Genomic DNA, 20,479 nt, shown 5'->3' on the forward strand with positions numbered 1-20,479 from the left:
CTTTCCCTAAATCTAGGTCTACTGGCATCCTCACCTTCTCTAAAAGGCATTTCAGACTTACATCTTGTCTGATGTAGGCCTCCTGTTCCCTTTCCAACTTCGCCCACCTGGCCTGCCCTTTTTTCAGTCTTCCCACTTAGTGTGCAATCCCCCTATTCAGAATTGCAGGGACCAGCAGTTAGCGTAATGGCTATGACGCTGGACTCCCACGTAGTCAACCGTGGTTCGAGTCCTGGACCCGGCAGCTTAAACTCATGCCGGGCGCGTGTGCGTGCGTGCCCAAGATCCCGAGAGGAGAATGGAGGAGAAGGGATTTCGGCGTGGCCATCCCCCCTGGGGGGTGATTTCTCGCTTTCTGTCTCTCTGTCTCTCTCTGTCTATCTTTTTGGCGAGCGCACGCGCCCTATAGCAAAAACCTCTCAAAAAAAAAAAAAATCCCAAAAGTTCCTTCATAATTTCTCCATGTTTAGTTGGTGAAGATATGAGTAAGTGATATAAAAAATACAGTTAACAAGCGCATGGAAACATATTACACCAGTATCCAAAAGTCACAAGATAAATGTGAATTTTATGTATTATTCACATGTACAAAATAAGGAAACAAAAACTGCTCACTATTAGTTCATAGCCCTTTGAAAAGGCAATAAGATAATACAAAGCAACAGCTGTAAAGAATTCATGTAGTTTGGCCCGATCTCATTCCTGAAAACTTACTCCAAGGAAATATTTAAAAAGAAATGAGGCCCAGCCTGGTGGTGGAGTCCACGGACTACAGTGCTGGAAGCCACACGGCCAACTGTGAGTTTAGATCGCTAGTTGGCCTGAAAAGATGCCGAGAATGCACGTGGATGTCCAAGATCCTGAAGATCTGGAGGACTGAGAAAGGGGATTGTGGCATAATTAGATCCCTCATGTGCATGTGTGCACACTCTCATGACAGAAAGAAAAAGAATCTACAGCAAAGACATTTACTGCTATGTTTGCTGTAATATCACATTCTATGTAGAAACAACCCAGCAGTCAGTAAACAAATGCGTAACTTTTTTACATCGACAGAATGGGATTTTTTCCAGCTACTAACATAATGTGAAACTAATGTACAAACATAAACACTTTGACGATATAAAGTAGAAAAAAGGGCTAGCTCCATGGTGCAGTGGTAATGCACTGCTCAGGAGAAACAGGATCCCACAAGGCAACTATGGTTCAAAGTCCTAGCCTGGTCAGCACGAAATGCACCGTGCACTTGCGCCATGCATGAGTGCCCCAGGTCTGATAGCTGAGCAGGGAGGGCTGGAGGAAGGGACTCGTGGTGTGGGACCAGGCTCTTGGGAGGGCGCTCCTCTCTTTCTCTTTCTTATATATGTGCATACATACATGTGCTCTATCATGAATAAAGTTTTTTTTAAAGTTCATAAAGTGAAAAAGAGATAAAATACAGTGACTGAATTACTCTTTGTCCATAAGTAAAGAAAGATAAAATGATAAAATAAAAATAATTATGTTAGGGGGCCCACAGATGGCATGATGGTTAAGGCACTGAATTCACACACGACTGACCACAGTTCGAGTCCTGGACCTGGCAGCTTGAGAATCATACTGGGCACATGCAGATGTGTGCCCAAAATCCTGAGAGGAGAACGGAGGAGAGGGGCCATCTCCCACAAGGGATAATTTCTTATTTTCCTTTTCCAGTGAGCACACACACCCTATGGCAAAAATAAATAAATAAATAAATAAATAAATAAATAGATAAATAAATTCTGTTAGGAAATAAGACTGTGGGCCATGTTTTTATTTCCCTGTAATGACATGGTTTTGTTTCTTTTGCTGGAGGGTGCATGTGCATGCACCAGAGAAAGAGTGCATGAGTTTCAGTGGGGCCTGGTCATGCTGCAGTCCCCTTTCCTCCATTCCTTCTTCCCATCAGGATCCTGGGCATATGCACATACATACCAGGCATGTTTTCCAAGCCACTGGGGCCAGGATTTGAACTGCAGTTGGATATGTGGAATCTGGCTCCCTTCACAGAGTGCTTATCTGCTGTGCCACAGGATCAACCCCTAATGTCATGGTTTTAAAATGACAATGGGACCAGTAGGTGGCATGGTGGTTAAGGGTGCTGGACTCCCACATGTCCAACCATGGTTTGAGTCCTGGATCTGGTAGCTTGTTTTCTCACTTTCCCCTCTCTCTCTCTCTCATTCACTTTGTCCCTCTCTGGTCACATAAAAATAAATGAAAATAAATAAATAAATAAATAAATAAATAAATAAATAAATAAATAAAGTTAGATAAAATAATTCTTTTTAAACAATAATAATAGCTTTTAAAAGTTATAATGTATACCTACTAATATCTCTTTACTTTTTTATTTTTTATTATTATTCATACATTAAATCACTATACATCATTTAGATTGTGAAGAGACTTTACCGGCATGATTTGCACCTCAGTCCAGCCCAGTTGAGACTATCATACACATCCTCGTCAACAGATAATAAATCTTATCTGTGTCCCACAAATGTCTTACCTCTCCATTTTCCCCCCAAATTTCCTTTCCTACCCTCTTCTCCTCCTACACTCTCTTTCCACTTTGTCTCTAATGTCCATTATAATTTTTTATACTTTTACGTTCTCCAGTCTTTCAGTCTCTACCATGGAGTGCGGACAGTCAGTACTTTTTTTTTTAAGAGGTTTTTGCCTTAAGGCCCACACTCGCTGGAGAGAGAGACAATGAGAGGGAAAGTGTGAAATCACTCCCTAGGGGGGATGGCCATGCTACAATCCCTTCTCCTTCATTCTCTTCGCAGGATTTTGGGCACACATGTACACATGCCTGGCATGATTTTCAAGCCACCAGGTCTGGGACTTGAACCATAGTTGGCCATGCAGGAGTCCAGCAATGTAACTGCTACACCATCTGCTAGCCTGGTATCTCTTTACTTTTTTCTCATTATTTTTCCAACCTACTAGTATCAGGCAATTTAATTTTCAATAAGAAATCATATATATAAGAAAATAATATAAGGAAAATAGGTTGGAGCATATGGGAGAGATTGGGACCAGATTATATAGAGCAAGGCATCGGTAGAGACAGTTGGAGAAAGTGAGCAAGAAAGCAGTGTTTCAGGATGATCACCTGGAAATAGAGCATGCAAAGCATTACAGAGGAGTAGATTAGAGCCCAGACTCAAGAATTGACAAGGTGGCGGCACATCCTGAGTCCGTGTCCTAGGACCTCCCTGAGCACACAGGGCATGCACACAGGTACCTGTTATCCGAACCGGCTTAGACCAGGGGTGGATCACATCATGAAGACCCTGTTGTTAGTGCCTGTTTTTCTGTCTCTCTCTCTGTCTCTCTCTCTCTCTTTTTTTTTATGATCTCTCTTTCTCTCTCTCATGAAGAAATAAATAAACTTTAAAAAAAGAATTGACAAATGGAAGTAAAGAAGAACCAGAAAATCTGATGTGTATAGGAAAAGAGATGAGAGCTTTCTCAGGTTTGATTTGCAACTTCTTATTGAAGAAGCTAACCAAATGGGGGCCAGCGGGTGGCTTGGTGGTTAAGGACGCTAGATACCCACATGGCCGACCGTGGTTCGAGTCCCAGACCTGTCAGCTTGCTTTCTCACTCTGTCCCTCTCTGGCCAAATTAAAAATAAATAAAGTTAAATAAAATAATTCTTAAAAAAAAAATAAACTAACCAAATGGTAGAAACACGTAACAGAAACTGAGTAGATAAAGAAGGGGCCTATGTTTAGGGAAAGTGGGTCATTGTATTAATGAACCAGATTCATGTGCATTGAAAGCAGGAGACCTAGGTGAGATAAGCTGCAAGTCTAAGTACAGGAGGGAGGGTCCTAGAACTAAAAAGTGAATTTATCAATGTTATAGGATATGAGATCCATACTCAAAATCCAGTATCACTTCTATTTACAACAATGAACATGTGGAAACCAAAATTTAAAATACAATACCACTTATAATCACCCCAGAGAAAATGAAATGTCTAGTATAAACTTAAGAAAACATTTGTATACTCTGTAATCTGAAAATTATGAAATGATTTTGAAAGAAGTCAAAGAAATGGACAGATAAACTGTGTTCATGGATTACAGAATTCAGCATAGTAAGAATTTCAGTTCATCCCGAAGTGGTCTGTAGGTTTACTGTCCTTCCTATGAAGAGCTCAGTGAGGTTTTTGTGTAGTCATAAAACTTCTAAAATTCATATTGAGGGGCCAGCAGGTGACATGGTGGTTAAGACGCTGGACTTTCACATGACAGACTGCAGTTCGAGTCCCTGACCCTGCAACTTGAAAATCATGCCAGGCACATGTGCACATATGCCAGAAATCCCAGGAGGAGAATGGAGAAGGGAATGTGGCGTGGCTATCCCCATTGGGAGTGATTTCTCACTTCTTTCACTGCCTCTCACCATCTGGATAGTACATATGCCCTATGGCAAAAACATTAAAACAAAATCTATATTGAAAGATACAGGCCCTAGGGACCAGCAGGTGGGCGTGGTGCTTAAGGGTGCTGAACTCCCACATGGCTGACCATGGTTCAAGTCCTGGACCTGGGGGCTTACTTTCTCACTTTGCCTCTCTCTGTCCCTCTCTGGTCAAACTAAAATAAAGAAACAAATACATAAATAAATAAATAAAATGATTTAAATTAAAAAATATTAAAAAAGGAAGATATAGGCCCTAGCAAAGCTTTAATAGCAATGAAAAAAAAGGAATAAAGTGGATGCCATCTCTACCTACTGTTAAGGCATTTTGCATAACTATAGTATTCAACCTGGGGTAATATTATTGATGGAAGGATAGAAACATCAATGGAACAGAGTAATCAGGAACAGACTAAACATATATGTCCACTTGATTTTTGACAAAGGTGCAAAGCTATTCCACAGAGGAAGGATAAGGTTTTCAACAGGTGGTGCTGGATATCCATAGCAAAAAAATATATATCAGCCTAAACCTCACACTTTATACAAACCAGCTCAAAATGGATCATGGACTTAAAACTATAAATTGTTTTCAGTAAAAAAATAGGAGATAGGTCTTGGTAAATGGTTCTTGACACCAAAGGTAGAGTTGATAAAAGTAAAAATTGATAGATTGAACTTCATCGCAATAAAAATTTTGCTCTGTAAAGCACTCTGTTAAAAAACTGAAATGACTTAATGGAATTGGAATGACAAGCAGATGGCATAATGATTACATCACTGGACTCCCATGTAGTTGAGTCCCAGACCCAGCAGCTTAAAACTCACACCAGGCACATGTGCATGCATACCCAAAATCCCAGGAGGAAAAATGGAGGAGAAAGCACTGTGGCATGGCCATCCCACCTGGGGGAATGATTTCTCACTTTTTTTTTTTTTTCTTTTTTTTTTTTTGGGGGGTTTTTCACTGTAGGACAATTTTCACTGTAGGACACGTGCGCTCGCCAGACAGACAGAGAGAGACATAGAGACAGAAAGCAAGAAATCACCCCCCAGGGGGGATGGTCACGCCGCAATCCCTTCTCCTCCATTCTCCTCTCGGGATCTTGGGCACGCACGCACATGCGCCCGGCATGAGTTTTAAGCCACCGGGTCCGGGACGTGAACCGCGGTTGACTACGTGGGAGTCCAGCGACATAGCCATTACGCTAACTGCTGGTTCCCTCACTTTTTGTCTCTCTGTCTCTTTGTCTTTCTGACAAGCACACACACACCCTATAGCAAAAATCTCTCACTAAAAAAAAAGAAAACAAAGAAATTGAAATGTCAAGTTATGGACTAGGAAAAAGGAGTTTTAACCATGTGTGTGACAGAAGACTCAGATCTAGACTATATAAACAACTTTCAAAACTTAACAGTAAACAGCAACAACAGACACACAATCCAGTTAGAAATCGGGCAAAACACATGAAAATACATTTCAACCAAGAAGCTATACAGCTACATGAAAGGGTTTCTTTCTGTCTATTAACTATTAGGGAAACAGCAAATTAAAACCACCATCAGCTCTCACTATAAAAACGGCAAGGATGAGAAACGGTGGCAAGGGCCTGGAGAAACTGGGTCACTCACATTGCTAGGGGGTTGTAAAATGGTACAGCCTCTCTGGAAGAAAGCTTGCCAGGGAGGGGATGGAGTAACTGCTAATAAGCACAAGGTCGTTTTGGTAAGACGATGAAAATGTTCTAAAATTAGATGGTAGTGATAGTTGTAAAGCTCTTAAATGTGCTAAAAAACATTGAATTGTACACTTTAAAAGAATAATGGGGTAGGGGCCAGCAGGAGGCGTGGTGGTTGAAGCACTTGACTCCCACAAGGCTGAATGTGATTTGAGTCTCAGACCTGGAGGCTCACTTTCTCACTTTCTCTCTCTCTCTCTCTCTCTCTCTCTCTCTCTGGTGAGAACATAAGCATTACAGCAAATTTAAAAACCATAATAATGACAAATAAAATTAAATAACTCTTTGTAAAAAAAAAAATAAAAATAAAAGAGAATAGTAGGGCCAGCACGTGGGATAGTAGTTAAAGCACTGTTCTCCCATGTGGGTGACCATGGTTTGAGTCCCGGACTCAGTGGCTTGAATATCACACCGGGGGCATGTGCATGTGAGTGCCCAAAATCCCAGGAGGAGAATGGAGGAGAAGGGATTGCGGTGTGGCCGAACTTCCAGGAGGTGATTTCTCAGTTTTCCTCTTACTGTCTCTCTGTCTATGGTGAGTATATTTGCTCAATGTTAAAAACCTTTAAAAAAAAGGGGGGGGTGGGACATAGTTTTATAGTAGGTAAGTTACTTCTCAAGCCTTTAAAAACATTTAATATCATTTATTTATTGTTGATGGGCAATTTGAATGTATCCAGTTTTTTCCTACTGCAGTGCTGCAGGGAAGGTACATTTGTCTTTTATTTCCCACCCTTCCCACTATTTCTAGACGATACAGTGTTAGAAATGGATTTGCTGGTCACAGACAATATACAGTGTACACTGCAGTAGCCAGTGAGCAACATATAGGTCAGAAGCATTTATTTAGAGTGCTTAGACAATTCGAATACCTGGAAAATAGAAATTCCATGATTGGAGACTGCCCAGATAGTGTTGACAACTGTCTATGAAGGAAGTTCGTTGGAAAACCTGGGTGTTCTTACGAGGAAGAAAGAGAGATTCCTCCTCATAAGAGATTGCAGGAGGGAAGGGATTGGGAAAGAAGAGAGTGAGCAGGCCATTGAAAGCATCGCAAGGGCTTTTTGTCTGTATGTTTCTGTCAGCATGTCCTTTCTGGCTTTGAGACAGCTTTCCCTCTTGGCATGAACTAGACTGGTGTCTGTTTTGCTTTTGCTCTGTTAGGTGAAGGCATCCTCATCTCCTCAGAGGCCACAGAGCTGCTTGACTTCATAGACAACCAAGGCCAAGTGCACGTGATCCAGAAATATCTTGAGCACCCCTTGCTTCTAGAACCAGGTCATCGCAAGTTTGACATCCGGTAATGTATCGTGTCCACAGCTGTGGTTTTCATTCTTTTGAAAAAAGTGTGATGGTGTAAAGTAAGGAGGGGACATAGACTATGGAGTGTTTGACTCATTTCCCCAAAAATGAGTGCAGCTGCTTGGGTCTGAGCTTCTATACCTAATTTCTTCCTTTCTTTTCCTTTCCTTTCCTTTTTCCCCTTTCTTTTCCTTTCCTTTTTTTTTCTTTCCTTTTTTTTCCTTTCCTGTTTTTCTTTTCTTTCCTTTTTTTTACTTTCCTTTCCTTTTCATTCTCTCCCTTTCCCTCCCCCTTTCCCACCCTCCTTCCCTTCTTTGTTTGTTCCTTCCTCCCTCCCTCCCTCTCTCTCTCTCTCTCTTTCTTAAATTTAGCCGAGGGTGCATGCTCTTGCCAGACAGAAAGAAAGGGAGCCGGAGAAAGCACACCCCGGGGTTGGAGGGCATAATCACACTGCAACCCCTTCTCTTCCATTTCTCCATCCTGTTGGGGTTTGGGGCACACACCCAATGTGTTTTCTAGACTGCCAGATCTGGGACTCAAACTGTGAGTTGGCCATGAGGATCTACTATGTCCCTTAACCACCAGGCCCCAGTTGGCCCTCTTATTTTTCTTTTAATTTTTTTTTTTACCATTCTGGAAAGTACTTCTAAGGCTATGGATTTTTTTGTTTTAATATCTCTTTTATGAAAATGACTTGTGAGTTCAAAGAGCAGAGCATAAAAGTAAGGGGCTTGCTTATGGAAAAAGCTGAATGAGGTACATAGAACACATCATTCAAATCACAACTTGTCTTCACTTCATTATTTGTGTCTCACTTTTTGTGGATTCCATGAACACACCTCACATCTGTGGATTAAGTTTCTGAGCAAAGGACCTGGCATGGAGGAAGGCTGAGTGGTGCATTTTATGCTAGACAGCCCTCTCTGCCGTTGGCAGAGGCCCCTGGCCTTGCCGTTCTCACATCAAGGACTCTGTCTCGTTGGTGCCATCATGACTTGTGCTTCTCGAACATTAGTCCTGTGTCAGATTGGTGTAAGGTGATCTTCTTAAGGTTGCTAAAAGAGCACATGCTCTTTTATGGAGGTTCCATGGGTTAACCTTAAAAATCAGCTCCTCCAGCTTTTCCCTGGCTGACAGCAGGGAGGCCACATGATGCCTAGAGTTCTGGTAAAAGACCTGAGTAAGTAGGAGGTCGTCAGAGCTCTGGAAGCCTCCCTCATGAAGTCTGGAAAGCTGAAAGTCCCTGAATGGGTGGACACTGTCAAGCTGACCAAGCATAAAGAACTTGCTCCCTACCATGACAGCTGGTTCTACACACGAGCTGCTTCCACAGCGCGGCACCTGTACCTCCTGGGTGGCGCTGGGGTTGGCTCCATGATGGAGATCTATGGGGGACGACAGAATAATGGTGTCATGCCCAGCCACTTCAGCCAAGTCTTCAAGAACGTGGCCCGCTGGGTCCTTCAAGCCCTGGAGGGGCTAAAAATGGTGGAAAAGGCCCAAGATGGAGGCTACAAACTGACACCTCAGGAACAGAGAGATCTGGACAGAATTGCTGGACAGATGGCAGCTGCCAACAAGAAGCATTAGGGCAAATGATGCTGGTTTAATAAATTGCCTCATTCGTTAAAACAAAAACAAAAACAGCTCCTCCAGTTCTTTTCAAAATGCTCTATCTTTTGGATGAAAGTCTCTGTCACTTCTGGTAAAATGTTTTCCTCATTTAATGATAACCGACTATCTTGGCTAACTCATGGTTTACCTCATGTGATTTTAGAACTTACTTTTTTCCTATTTTCATACCCTATGAGGAGTTGGGATTGAGATATATTTGTGTGTGTGTGTGTGTGTGTATGTATTGCTTTCTCTATATATAGATATCTATATCTATATATCTATCTATATAGATGTGTGTGTGTGTGTATATATATGTATATATATATATATATATAGAGAGAGAGAGAGAGAGAAACTTTGTGTGTGTGTGTGTATATATATGTATATATATATATATATAGAGAGAGAGAGAGAGAGAGAGAATCTTTGGGCAATAGAGTGAAACAGTGTCTTTATTGAATTGCAGAAGCTGGGTCCTCGTTGATCATCAGTATAATATCTACCTCTATAGAGAGGGTGTGCTTCGGACTGCTTCAGAACCGTATCACGTTGATAATTTTCAAGACAAAACCTGCCATTTAACCAATCACTGCATTCAAAAGGAGTACTCAAAGAACTATGGGAAATACGAAGAAGGGAATGAAATGTTCTTTGAGGAGTTCAATCAGTACCTAACAAGTGCTTTGAATATTACCCTGGAAAATAGTATCTTACTACAAATCAAACATATAATAAGGTAACATAAGTATATCTCTTTTTAGTTATGTGTTTCTTCTCGCTCTCTTTTTTTTTTTTTTTACTTTTTAAAAAATTAATTTATTGATTTATCTATTTGTTGTGATTTTCAAGCCACCGGGTCTTTTTTTGTTTATTTGTTTTGTTTCATTTTTATTTATATTTAATCATGTCTTTACAGTATACAACATTGCTTTTTCCAGCACAAATACCATGCATGTCAGTCACGACCAAGATCTTACTATATACGTTATCATCAGCAAATAACTTCTCATTTTTTGTCAATTAAGCATACTTTTACTTGTTTTTTCCTTTACCTATCTGCTCCGCCTCCCTTTCATACTAAACTTTTTCTTTTGGTTATGTGTTTCCTCTTGAAGGAATTTTGTGTACTTGGGTTTTTCAAGGAATTGTTCCATTTAAGCTAATTTATGGGAAATATTTATTTGTAGTATTTATTTTTATTTTAATATCTATAGGATCATAATAATTTTCCTGTCATTCCTAATATTAATAATTTATTTTTTCTCTCTCTTCAACTTGTGCAGATTGATTAGAAACTTATCAATTTTATTAATCTTTTCAAACAATTAGTTTTTGGGGGCCAGCAGATGGTGTAGCAGTTATGTCACTGGACTCCCACATGGCTGACAGCAGTTCAAGTCCTGAGCCTGGTGGCTTGAAATTCACACTGGGTGCCCGTGTGTGCATGCCCAAGATCCCAGGAGGAGAATGGAGGAGAGATTGCAGCATGGCCATCCCCCCTGGGGAGTGATTTCTCACTTTCTCTCTCACTGTCTTTGTCTTTCTGTCTCTCCAGTGAGTGCATGCATCCTGAGGCAAAAGTCTATTTTAAAAAATAACTTTTGGTTTGTCGTTTTTAAGAATTACTTATTTAACTTTATCGATCATCATCATTATTATTTTTTTTAATGTTGCTATAGTCCATGTGCACTAACCAGAGAGAGAGGGGACAAAGGGAGAGAGTGAGAGGGAAAGTGAGAAAGCAAACCACTAGGTCCGGGACTTGAACTGTAGTCAGCCATGTTGTAGTCCAGTGCCCTAGTCACCATGCCATGCCTGCTGGCCCAGCTTTTAGTTTTGTTTTCTCTGTCATTTTTGTTGTGAATACCTTTGATTTATGTTGTCATTTTTTTCTTTCTGCTTTTTCGTGGGTTTAATTTGCTCATTTTCATATTTCTTAAGGTGATAGATTAGATCCCTGATTTGAGAGATTTCTTTTTTAGAAAAGATAAGCACTTTAATGCCATCAATTTCCCTCTAAGTACTGCAATAGCTGTATCTCACAGATTTTTGGTACATTGTAAATGTAAATGTTTTCATTTACAATTTACCAAACTTTTTTTTTTTTTTTTGGTTTTTGCTATAGGGTGCCTATGCTCACTAGAAAAGAGAGACAGACAGAAAGAGGGCAAGTGAGGAATGGCTATGCTGTAATCCATTCTTCTCCTTGCTCCTCACAAGATTTGGGGCATACACACTCGCCCAGGTATGATTTTTCAAGCCACTGAGTCCAGGACTTGAACTGCAATTGGCCATGTGGGAATCCAGCTGCCTTAACCACCACATCACCTGCTGGCCTCTGAAATATTTTCTAACTTCCCTTGTAACTTCATTTTTACTCATGTATGATTTAGAAATTTGTGTTTAATAGCTAATTATTTGGAATTTTCCAGTACATATTCCAGAACATATTTTGTATAGTTTAATTTCCTTAAAATCTGTTAAGGTTTGTTTCATTGCCCAGAGTGTAGTCTTACCTAAGTGAATGTTCCATGTACATTGAAAGAATTATTTAAAATTTCAGAAGAGTGCACCAATAAACAAACAAACAAAAAAAATTAGAAGAGTTTTCTATAAATGTCAGTTAGGTCAAGGGGGATAATAATGTTCAAGTTTTTTATGTCTTTGCTCATTTTTGGTTCTGTGTGTTCAACTCATTGAGAAGAAAAGCTTTGAAGTCTCCAAGTGTAACTATACATTTATCAATGTTTCCTTTTAGTTTTATCAGTTTTTCTTCATATATTTTGAGGGTCTGTTGTTAGGTGCATATGTATTTAGGATTGTTGTCTCTTTGGGAACTGATGATTTTATCGCTCTGTAATTGTTATTGCTCAGAGTATGTCTTACTTTCTAGTCTATTTCGTCTGATTCTAAATTCAGAATCAGAACTATACTGATAGAGCCACTCCAATTTTCTTTACATTACTGGTTCCATGGTGTGTCTCTATCTTTTTATTTTTATTCTATTTGATATTATGTCCTTCATATTATATACTATATAGTAAGTTCCTAGTAGATAGCAAATAGTTGGGTTTGGTTTTTAAATTTTAATCCAGTGTGATAAACTCTGTATTTTATTTGGTATGTTTACTTTTTTTTTTTTTTTTTTTTAGTTTTCTATTTTTTCATTTTAGGTTTTTTTGCTATTGGGCATATGCAACCACCAGAGAGAGACAGAGAGAAAGAGAGAGAGAGAGAAAGAGAGAACCCCCACGTCCACCCCCCAGGGAGCATGGCCATGCCAGAATCTCTTCTTCTCCATTCTCCTCCTGGGATTTGGGCACACACACACACACACACACACACACACACATGCACACACACACACTGGATATGTTTTTCAAAATGCCAGGTCCAAGACTCAAACTAAGTTTGGCCATGTCTGAGTCTAGCGCCTTAACACCACACTACCTGCTGGCCCCGTGTTTATATTAGTTAAACTTTATGTAACTATCGATTTGGTTGGAGTCACATCTACTATTTTATTATTTAGCATCTATCCTCTTTTTTTTTTTCTTTCCCTGATCTTTTGGCCTTCTTTTGAATTATTTGAATTTTTTAGTTTGTTTATTTATTTATTTTGTTGAGAGGTTTTTGCTATAGGGCACATGCACTCATCAGAAAGTCAGAGAGAGACTGGGAGATAGAAAGCTAGAAATCACCCCCCAGGAGGGATGGCCACGCCGTAATCCCTTCTCCTCCATCCTCCTCTCGGGATCTTGGGCATGCACGCACATGTGCCCAGCCTGGGTTTAAGCCACCGGGTCCGGGACGTGAACCATGGTCAACTAAATGGTCTAGCAACATAGCCATTACACTAAGTGCTGGTCCTTCTTTTTAGTTTATTTTAACTTTTCTGTTGAGTATTTGGTTTCATCTCTTTATTTTTATTTATTTATTTGTTTGTGGTTACTCTGGGGATTTCAATATACAAACCTAATATTTTACAGTCTTTTTTTTTTTTTTTTTAATTTGCCAGGGGGTATGGCGACTTGCCCTGGTGGAGAGAGAAAGAGAATGAACCCACCCCATGGGGAATGGCCACCCAATTCCTTCTCCTCTGTTTCTCCCTCCTTTCAGGACTTTGGCCATGCACACACATGCCATCAGCATGTTTCTCAAGCCGTTGATTCTAGGACTCAAACTTCAAGGTCAGCCATGTGGGGCCCAGCTACCTTCATCACCATGGCCCTCACAACCTTCTTAGGTTTATTTCTCACTTCACATAAAATGCAGAAACTAGCACAGCCATGTTAAATTTGCTGGACACTTCGGGTTAGCAGGCTAAGGTCACACGGGAGACCTCTTGGCTCACCCTAAGAAGCAGGAGTAGCAGTGTGCACATGTAGTCCCAGTTACTTGGAAGGATAGGGAGGAGGATCATGAGCTCACCACCAGCAAGGGCAACTTAGTATGAGCCTGTCTGAAAAAGCTGGGTGTGGTGGTGTGTACCTCGGGCCCCAGTTATTTGGGAGGCTGAGGCAGAGGATCATGCAGTGTGAGCCTGTCTGAAAAAGCTGGTGTGCACCTCGGGCCCTAGTTATTTGGGAGGCTGAGGCAGAGGATCATGACACAGTGCGACCTTGTCTTAAACTCCGCCTCTTACACACACACCACCACCCCCCCCACACACATACACACACCTTAAAATTTCAGTTTACTAACTTCTCTTTTATGTTTTACTTTGAAATCTCTACCACATTGTCGTAATTTTTGCTACCATAGTTACATATGTTTTTGTACAGGCGATAGAGTAGTGGATTGAATGAAAAAAATACAAGATAGGGGTCAGAAGGTGGAGTAGGGGTTAAGGCTCTGGTTTCCCACTTGGTTGACTCTGGTTCAAGTCCCAGATCTGGCAGCTTGCTTTCTCACCTTTCCCCCCATCCCTCTCTCTGCCTTTCTGGTGAGTGCATGTGCCCTATAGCAAATTAAAAAGTGATAGTAATAATAAATAAAATTAAATAATAATAATACTTTTTTTAGAGAGAGATTTTTGCTACAGGGCATGTGCACTCAACAGAGACAGAAAGCAGAGAATCACATCTCAGGGGGATGGCCACACCACAATCCCTTCTCCTCCATTCTCCTCTTGGAATTTTGGACATGAACACACATGTGCCTGATATGATTTTCGGGCTTCCAAGCCTAGGACTGAAACCACAGTCGGCCATGTAGGAGTCCAAAAACATAACCATCATGCAATTTGCTGGTCCCAAAATTAGGTAATTCATTTTTTTTAAGAATTATTTATTATCATTATTTTTCAATTTGACCAGAAAAAGACAGATTGAGAAAAAGAGAGAGAAAAGAAGTGAGGAAGCAAGCCATCAAGTCTGGGACTCGAGGTGTGGTCAGCCATGTGGGAGTCCAGTGCCTTTAATCACCATGCCACCTATGGGCCCAAAATTAAGTAATTCTTAAAAAAGAAAAATACATGACCAGACTATATATTATTTATTTTTAAAAGCCCACTTTAAATATAAGAGGAAAAACATATTCTTTTGTATTTTCCCAGATACTTAATTTTTTTTAACCTTTCTTCAGTTTTAAAGTTCTAGGTTTCTCTCTGACTTCAGACTTAAGCTATTTCTTTTAGAGCAGTTTTGCTGGTGGTAAATCATCTTAGTTTTCTTAGAGTGTGTTTATTTCACTCTACTACTAAAGGATATTTTCATTGGATCTACACAAACATAATGCTAAACAAAAAAACTGCTATCTGTATACATGATGTATGGAAGTTCATTTTGTTTATATAAATTTCAAAAAAAAAAAAGCTAAACTAAATAATATGTTGGGACCGCAGTTGGCATAATGGCTATGTCGTTGGACTCCCACGTAGTCGACCGCAGTTCACGTCCTGGACCTGGTGGCTTAAAACTCACACCGGGCGCGTGTGCATGCGTGCCCAAGATCCTGAGAGGAGAATGGAAGAGAAGGGATTGCGGCGTGTCCTTCCCCCTGGGAGGTGATTTCTTGCTCTCTGTCTCTCTGTCTCTCTCTCTCTGTCTGGTGAGCACACACGCCCTATAGCAAAAACCTCTTTTAAAAAAAATGTTATTTAGAGGAATGTACACTTACAGTAAAAAGTTGAAGAGAGGGCCAGCAGGTGGTATGTGGTTAAAGGCACTGGACTCTGATATGGCTGACCATGGTTCGAGTCCTGGTGGCTTGCTTTTCACTTTCTCTGCCATAGAGTGTATGGCCATCCCCCCTAAAAATGATTTCTCAATTTCCCTCTGTCTGTCTCTGGTGGCACATACACTCTATGGCAAAAACCTAAACAAATAAAAACAATTCAAAATAGTGGTTATCTCTGAAGGGGAGGCAGGAAGGACATAGGGAAGGGGCTTAAAGATATTAGATGGTAGATACATGGATAACTGTTAATATTACATACATTTTAAACTCAGAAGAAATTATTTTATTTTATTTTATTTTATTTATTTCTTAGGGTGCGTGCGCTTGCCAGACAGAGAGAGACAGAGAGCCAGAAAGCAAGAAATCACCCCCCAGGGGGGATGGCCACGCCGCAATCCCTTCTCCTCCATTCTCCTCTCGGGATCTTGGGCACGCATGCACATGCGCCCAGCGTGAGTTTTAAGCCACCAGGTCTGGGACGCAAACCGCGGTAAACTACATGGGAGTCCAGCGACATAGCCATTACGCTAACTGCTGGTCCCGAGAAGACATTATTTTATTATTATTTATAGTTAATATTTGTTTAGATTTTCCATCCATTTATACCTTATATGATGTGTCTTTTTTCTTGCATTTTCTTTTTGTCTCCAAACATTTTCCTTATTGTTATTTTTTATTTAATTAACAAAATTTTTTTGGCCAGAGTGCTTGAGTGCTTGCTAAAGAGAGACAGAGAGGGAGAGGAGAAAGCGCCTCCTAATGGAATGTGGTCACAATCTTTTCTCTCCATTTCTCCATCCTGTCAGGATTTGGGGCATGCATGCACACATGACCAGTGTGTTTTTCAAGCCACTGGAACTGGGATTTAAACTATGTGGTTAGCCGTGTAGAGTCCAGCTCCCTAACCACCAGACCATGGAGCCAATCTTTCCATATTTTTAACAAATGTTAACATTTTTAGTACTTTAGTACTTTAAAAGTAAGATCTGTTAGTAATGAATTAATTTCTGTTCTCGTTTATCTGACAATGTATTTGGTCTTTACTTTTTAAGGATATTTGCTGTGGAAATAGATCTCTAGACCAGCAGTTAATTTCTTTTACCACTCTGAAGGTAGCATATCATTATCTTCTGGCTTCCATCTTTTCTGCTGAGAAGTCAGCTAAAATCTTAGTATTATCTTAGTATCTTTTCTGTTTTTGAGATCCCTTTTCATTGATTTTTGTAAATTTCACTATAAGATGTATATAGTTTCCTTTATACATATGTCAGTGTTGGAGTCATAGTGCTTCTTCCATCTTTGGCTTAATATCCTCTAACAGTTTGGGAATGTTCATGGCCATTATCTTTTCATTTATGTCTTTTGCCCCTTCTTCTCTTCATGACCTATAGCAAAATTAAAAGAAGAATATAAAATAGAGCCTATGTATAGTCTACAAAATCTGAAATATTTGCTATCTAGCCCTTTATAGAAAAAATTTGCCAACCTCTAACTTCTGGGTCTGTTTCTATTGTCTGTTTTTAATCTCTTGGTCCTCTTTCTTATTATGCTTGGAAATCTTTTCTTAGTTTTTATTTATTATAGTTTTCTAAATCCAGTAGAAATTTTTTTTTGGATAGGTTTTCACTATAGGGTGCGTGCGCTCACCAGACAGACAGAGAGAGGCATAGAGACAGAAAGCGAGAAATCACCCCCCCGGGGGGATGGTCACGCTGCAATCACTTCTCCTCCATTCTCCTCTCGGGATCTTGGGCACGCACACACACGCTCCCGACGTGAGTTTTAAGCCACCGGGCCCGGGACACGAACCGCGGTCGACTATGTGGGAGTCCATCGACACAGTCATTACACTAACTGCTGGTTCCCAGTCCAGCAGAAATTTTAAAATAAGGTATAACATTGCATAAAGTGTAGTTTAGTGAGTTTTAAATTATGGATAGACTCACCTAACCATGATAAAAATAAAGACATATAACACTTGCAGTATCCCAGAAAACTCCCTTAATATCTCTCAAAAATACATATTTCTTGCCAAAGACAGCCACTCTTACAACTTTTATCACCGTAATTTCCTTTTGCTTGTTCTTAAACTTTATGTAAATGGAGTAATACTATATTTGGTTTTATGTTAATTTTTTTTCAATATTATGTCCAATCCATCTTGTTGCACACAGCAATAGTTTAATCCTTTTTATTGCTGTGGGATATTCCATTGTGTTGCATTGTCTGAAAAGTCATGATGGATTTTTGGGGAGCCAGCAGTTAGCGTAATGGCTATGTCGCTGTATTCCCACGTAGTTGACCGCAGTTCAAGTCCCGGACCTGGTGGCTTAGAACTCACACCGGGCGCGTGTGTGTGCGTGCCCAAGATCCCGAGAGGAGAATGGAGGAGAAGGGATTGCGGCGTGACCATCCCCCCTGGGGGGTGATTTCTCGCTTTCTGTCTCTATGTCTCTGTCTGTCTGGCGAGCGCACGCGCCCTATAGCGAAAACCTCTCAAAAAAAAAGTCATGATGGATTTTTGCGTAGAAAAACATGAAAAAATATGTCATGACTTTTCCAGTGACCCAATGTAAGTATCCCATTCCATACTATAGTTGATACGTATACATCTGGGTTTTATGTATTGCACTTTAGACTGTAATCTATCTAAAATTGTTATCAACTTTCATGGTTTTCCACAAGGGTATCCATTGTCCCAGGGTCATCTGTGCAGAAGACTGTTCTTTCCTCATTGTACTGTGGCGTGCCTTTGTTATGGATAAGGTGACCACTTATGTGGGGAGGTCTATGCTGGGATCTCCATTCGGTTCCATTAGTCTGTTTATCTGCTGTGTCATTGTCACCCTGTTATCATGACTGAGACTTTTTCCTTATTGTATTCTGACATAGACGCTAGCAAAGTAACTGTAGGGTTTGCAGTCTCATTTCTTCAGTGGTTATAGATGGTTAGAATTCTGATACCAGATAAATCAGTATGCCAGAGAAATAATTCCTATTTTAGGCAAAAGAGCTATTAGAAATTTGCTGTACGCCCTCCACATGTTCTGTGCAGTTCAGAGCGTTGCTACTTCAGGGCTATAAATTTAGAGCTCCCCTGCTTTCTTTTTTTTTTTTCCAGCTAGCCTCCCCCTAACTTCCAAAAAAAGTACAGCCAAGAAAAGATTCTCCGTATAAAGTCTCTGATGATGAAAAAGAAAATCTTCAAAATAAATGATTAATTCTGGGCTTCCAGCAGATATAATATTTAGTTTGATTTGATCTATCTGGTTCTCAGTTTTTCCTACATCAGTGAGTGATGTTTCTTTCACTTTTTATATTTTAGTATTCTGCAGTTTTTTCTTTCTTTCTTTTTTTACCAAAAGCATCTATTTAACTTTTTAAATTATAGTTCTCTTCTTTTCTTTTTCCTTCAAGATTTTTGTCATAGGGTGTGTATTCTTGCCAGAAAGAGAGAGGTAAAGTGAGAAATTACCCCCCAAGGGGGATGGACATGCCTCAATCCCTTCTCCTCTGTTCTACTTTCACGATTTAGGGCACGCATGCACACATACACACACCTGGCGAGAGTTTCAAGCCACTGAGTTCAAGACTTGATCCCCTGTGGGCTACAGGGAACTCCAGCACCTTAACCACCACTCCACCTGCTGGACCCTTTAATTATAATATTTTAAAGGGTCTTTTAATTAAAACAAAAGTTAAAGGTATTCTCTCATAAACAGAGATAAAACACATATTTTTAAAATTGGAATCTTTGACTATACCATGGGGATTAAGTTGAATGGGAGAAAAAAAATTATTTTAATTAGTTCTTAAATGGCTTAAACATATCTGTAGAAATACTTTCCTGTTGGGGAAAAAAAGAAAAGGTGATTGAAGATTAGTGTGAGGGAGTGGAGGAGGGTTTGGGGACCAAGATCCTGGATCTGTGTTTACAAAAGTCTCAGTTCTTTATTAAAGTTGTGAGTCCACACCTAATTCATAAAAATACATTTTAGAGTTAGATGCATGGAAGCCAGTTACCTGCACCTTTTCTTTCTAAATATACAGCTCTGGAAAGGGCAGTTATCTCTGGAAATTCACGTGTCATCATTAAGCATCTTATTTACTAAGATAAATTTATTGCCTGAACAGTTGAGGGGAAAATCAGAGAATATCTTCATAAATCAGAAATGGCACAAGTTTTCTGGAGTGACTGTACCAGATAAATTATTTAATTATTCATAAATAATAGGTTTGTGACTATTATATTTAATGATAAACTAATAAAAGAATGCTTGTTCGTAAGAGTAACATTTATTAGATGCTTCTTATATACCAGGACTTACGCCGTATTTCAGATGAAATGATCTACTGAACAGTCTCAGCCCTGGGGGGCAGGTATTATTTTTGCCCCCACCCTTATAGATAAGGTAGTCAAAGTTTGGCTTAGAGAGGTTAAAAAACTTGAGGGTTCTGAGGACCAGCAGGTGGCATGGTGGTTAAGGCGCTGGACACTCCCACTGGCTGACCACGATTCAAGTCCTGGACCTGGTGACTTGCTTTCTCACTTTCTCTCTCTTTTTTTTTTTGTCTCTCTCTGGTCAAATTAAAATAAATAAATGAATAAATAAAATTAAGAATAAATAATTATTAAAAAAGAAAAAGCTTGATGGTTCTGGCCTGACCTCAGATCTTGTGTACTTACTAATTTGTTTCCAAGATTCCCTTCCACCTTGTTTCTGTGTGTTTAAAGTCCCCCCTATTTTTTCAAATAGTAGTTACTGGTAAGTCTGTTTTATATTTCAGTATTTAGCTTCAATATGTATAGCTCTTAAATCTTTTAATTAGCGATTGCTTGGCATTAGAACTAGAGCCAGTTGAAAGAAATGAATGAAACCAACATACTTGCAAGCAAATTCTGTTTCTCACCAAATGGTAGTCCTTTTATTTTAGATTTTGCCATATGGCTTGTGTACTTGCCAGAGAGAGACAGAGAGAGGAAAAGTAAGAAGTCACCCCTCAGAGGGGATGGCCATGCCACAGTTCCTTCTCCTCCATTTTCTTCTTCTTTTTTTTTTAATTTAAGAGAGATTTTTGCTATCGGGCATGTGTGCTCTCCAGATAGAGAGAAAGCCAGAAATCACCCCTCCCGGGGCCTCCCGGGGGGGGGGGGGGGGCTGTTTTCAGCGTCTTGTACG

General features: G+C 40.0%; 1 protein-coding gene and 1 pseudogene across 1 annotated transcript in view; both read left to right on the forward strand.

Annotated features, from left to right (window-relative positions):
• The window catches only part of TTL (tubulin tyrosine ligase), a gene marked incomplete at its 5' end in the record, with an annotated part of 43,328 nt that overhangs the window by 15,007 nt on the left and 7,842 nt on the right, over nucleotides 1-20,479 (forward strand). The window contains 2 exon segments of the mRNA XM_006156678.2: nucleotides 7,365-7,500; nucleotides 9,586-9,855. Of these exon segments, the coding sequence (XP_006156740.2) occupies nucleotides 7,365-7,500; nucleotides 9,586-9,855 (406 nt within the window).
• LOC106735747 (40S ribosomal protein S19 pseudogene) lies at nucleotides 8,655-9,092 on the forward strand (annotated as a pseudogene).

This window comes from Tupaia chinensis, unplaced genomic scaffold, assembly GCF_000334495.1.
Source record: "Tupaia chinensis unplaced genomic scaffold, TupChi_1.0 Scaffold000511_1, whole genome shotgun sequence".
NCBI lineage: Eukaryota > Metazoa > Chordata > Mammalia > Scandentia > Tupaiidae > Tupaia > Tupaia belangeri.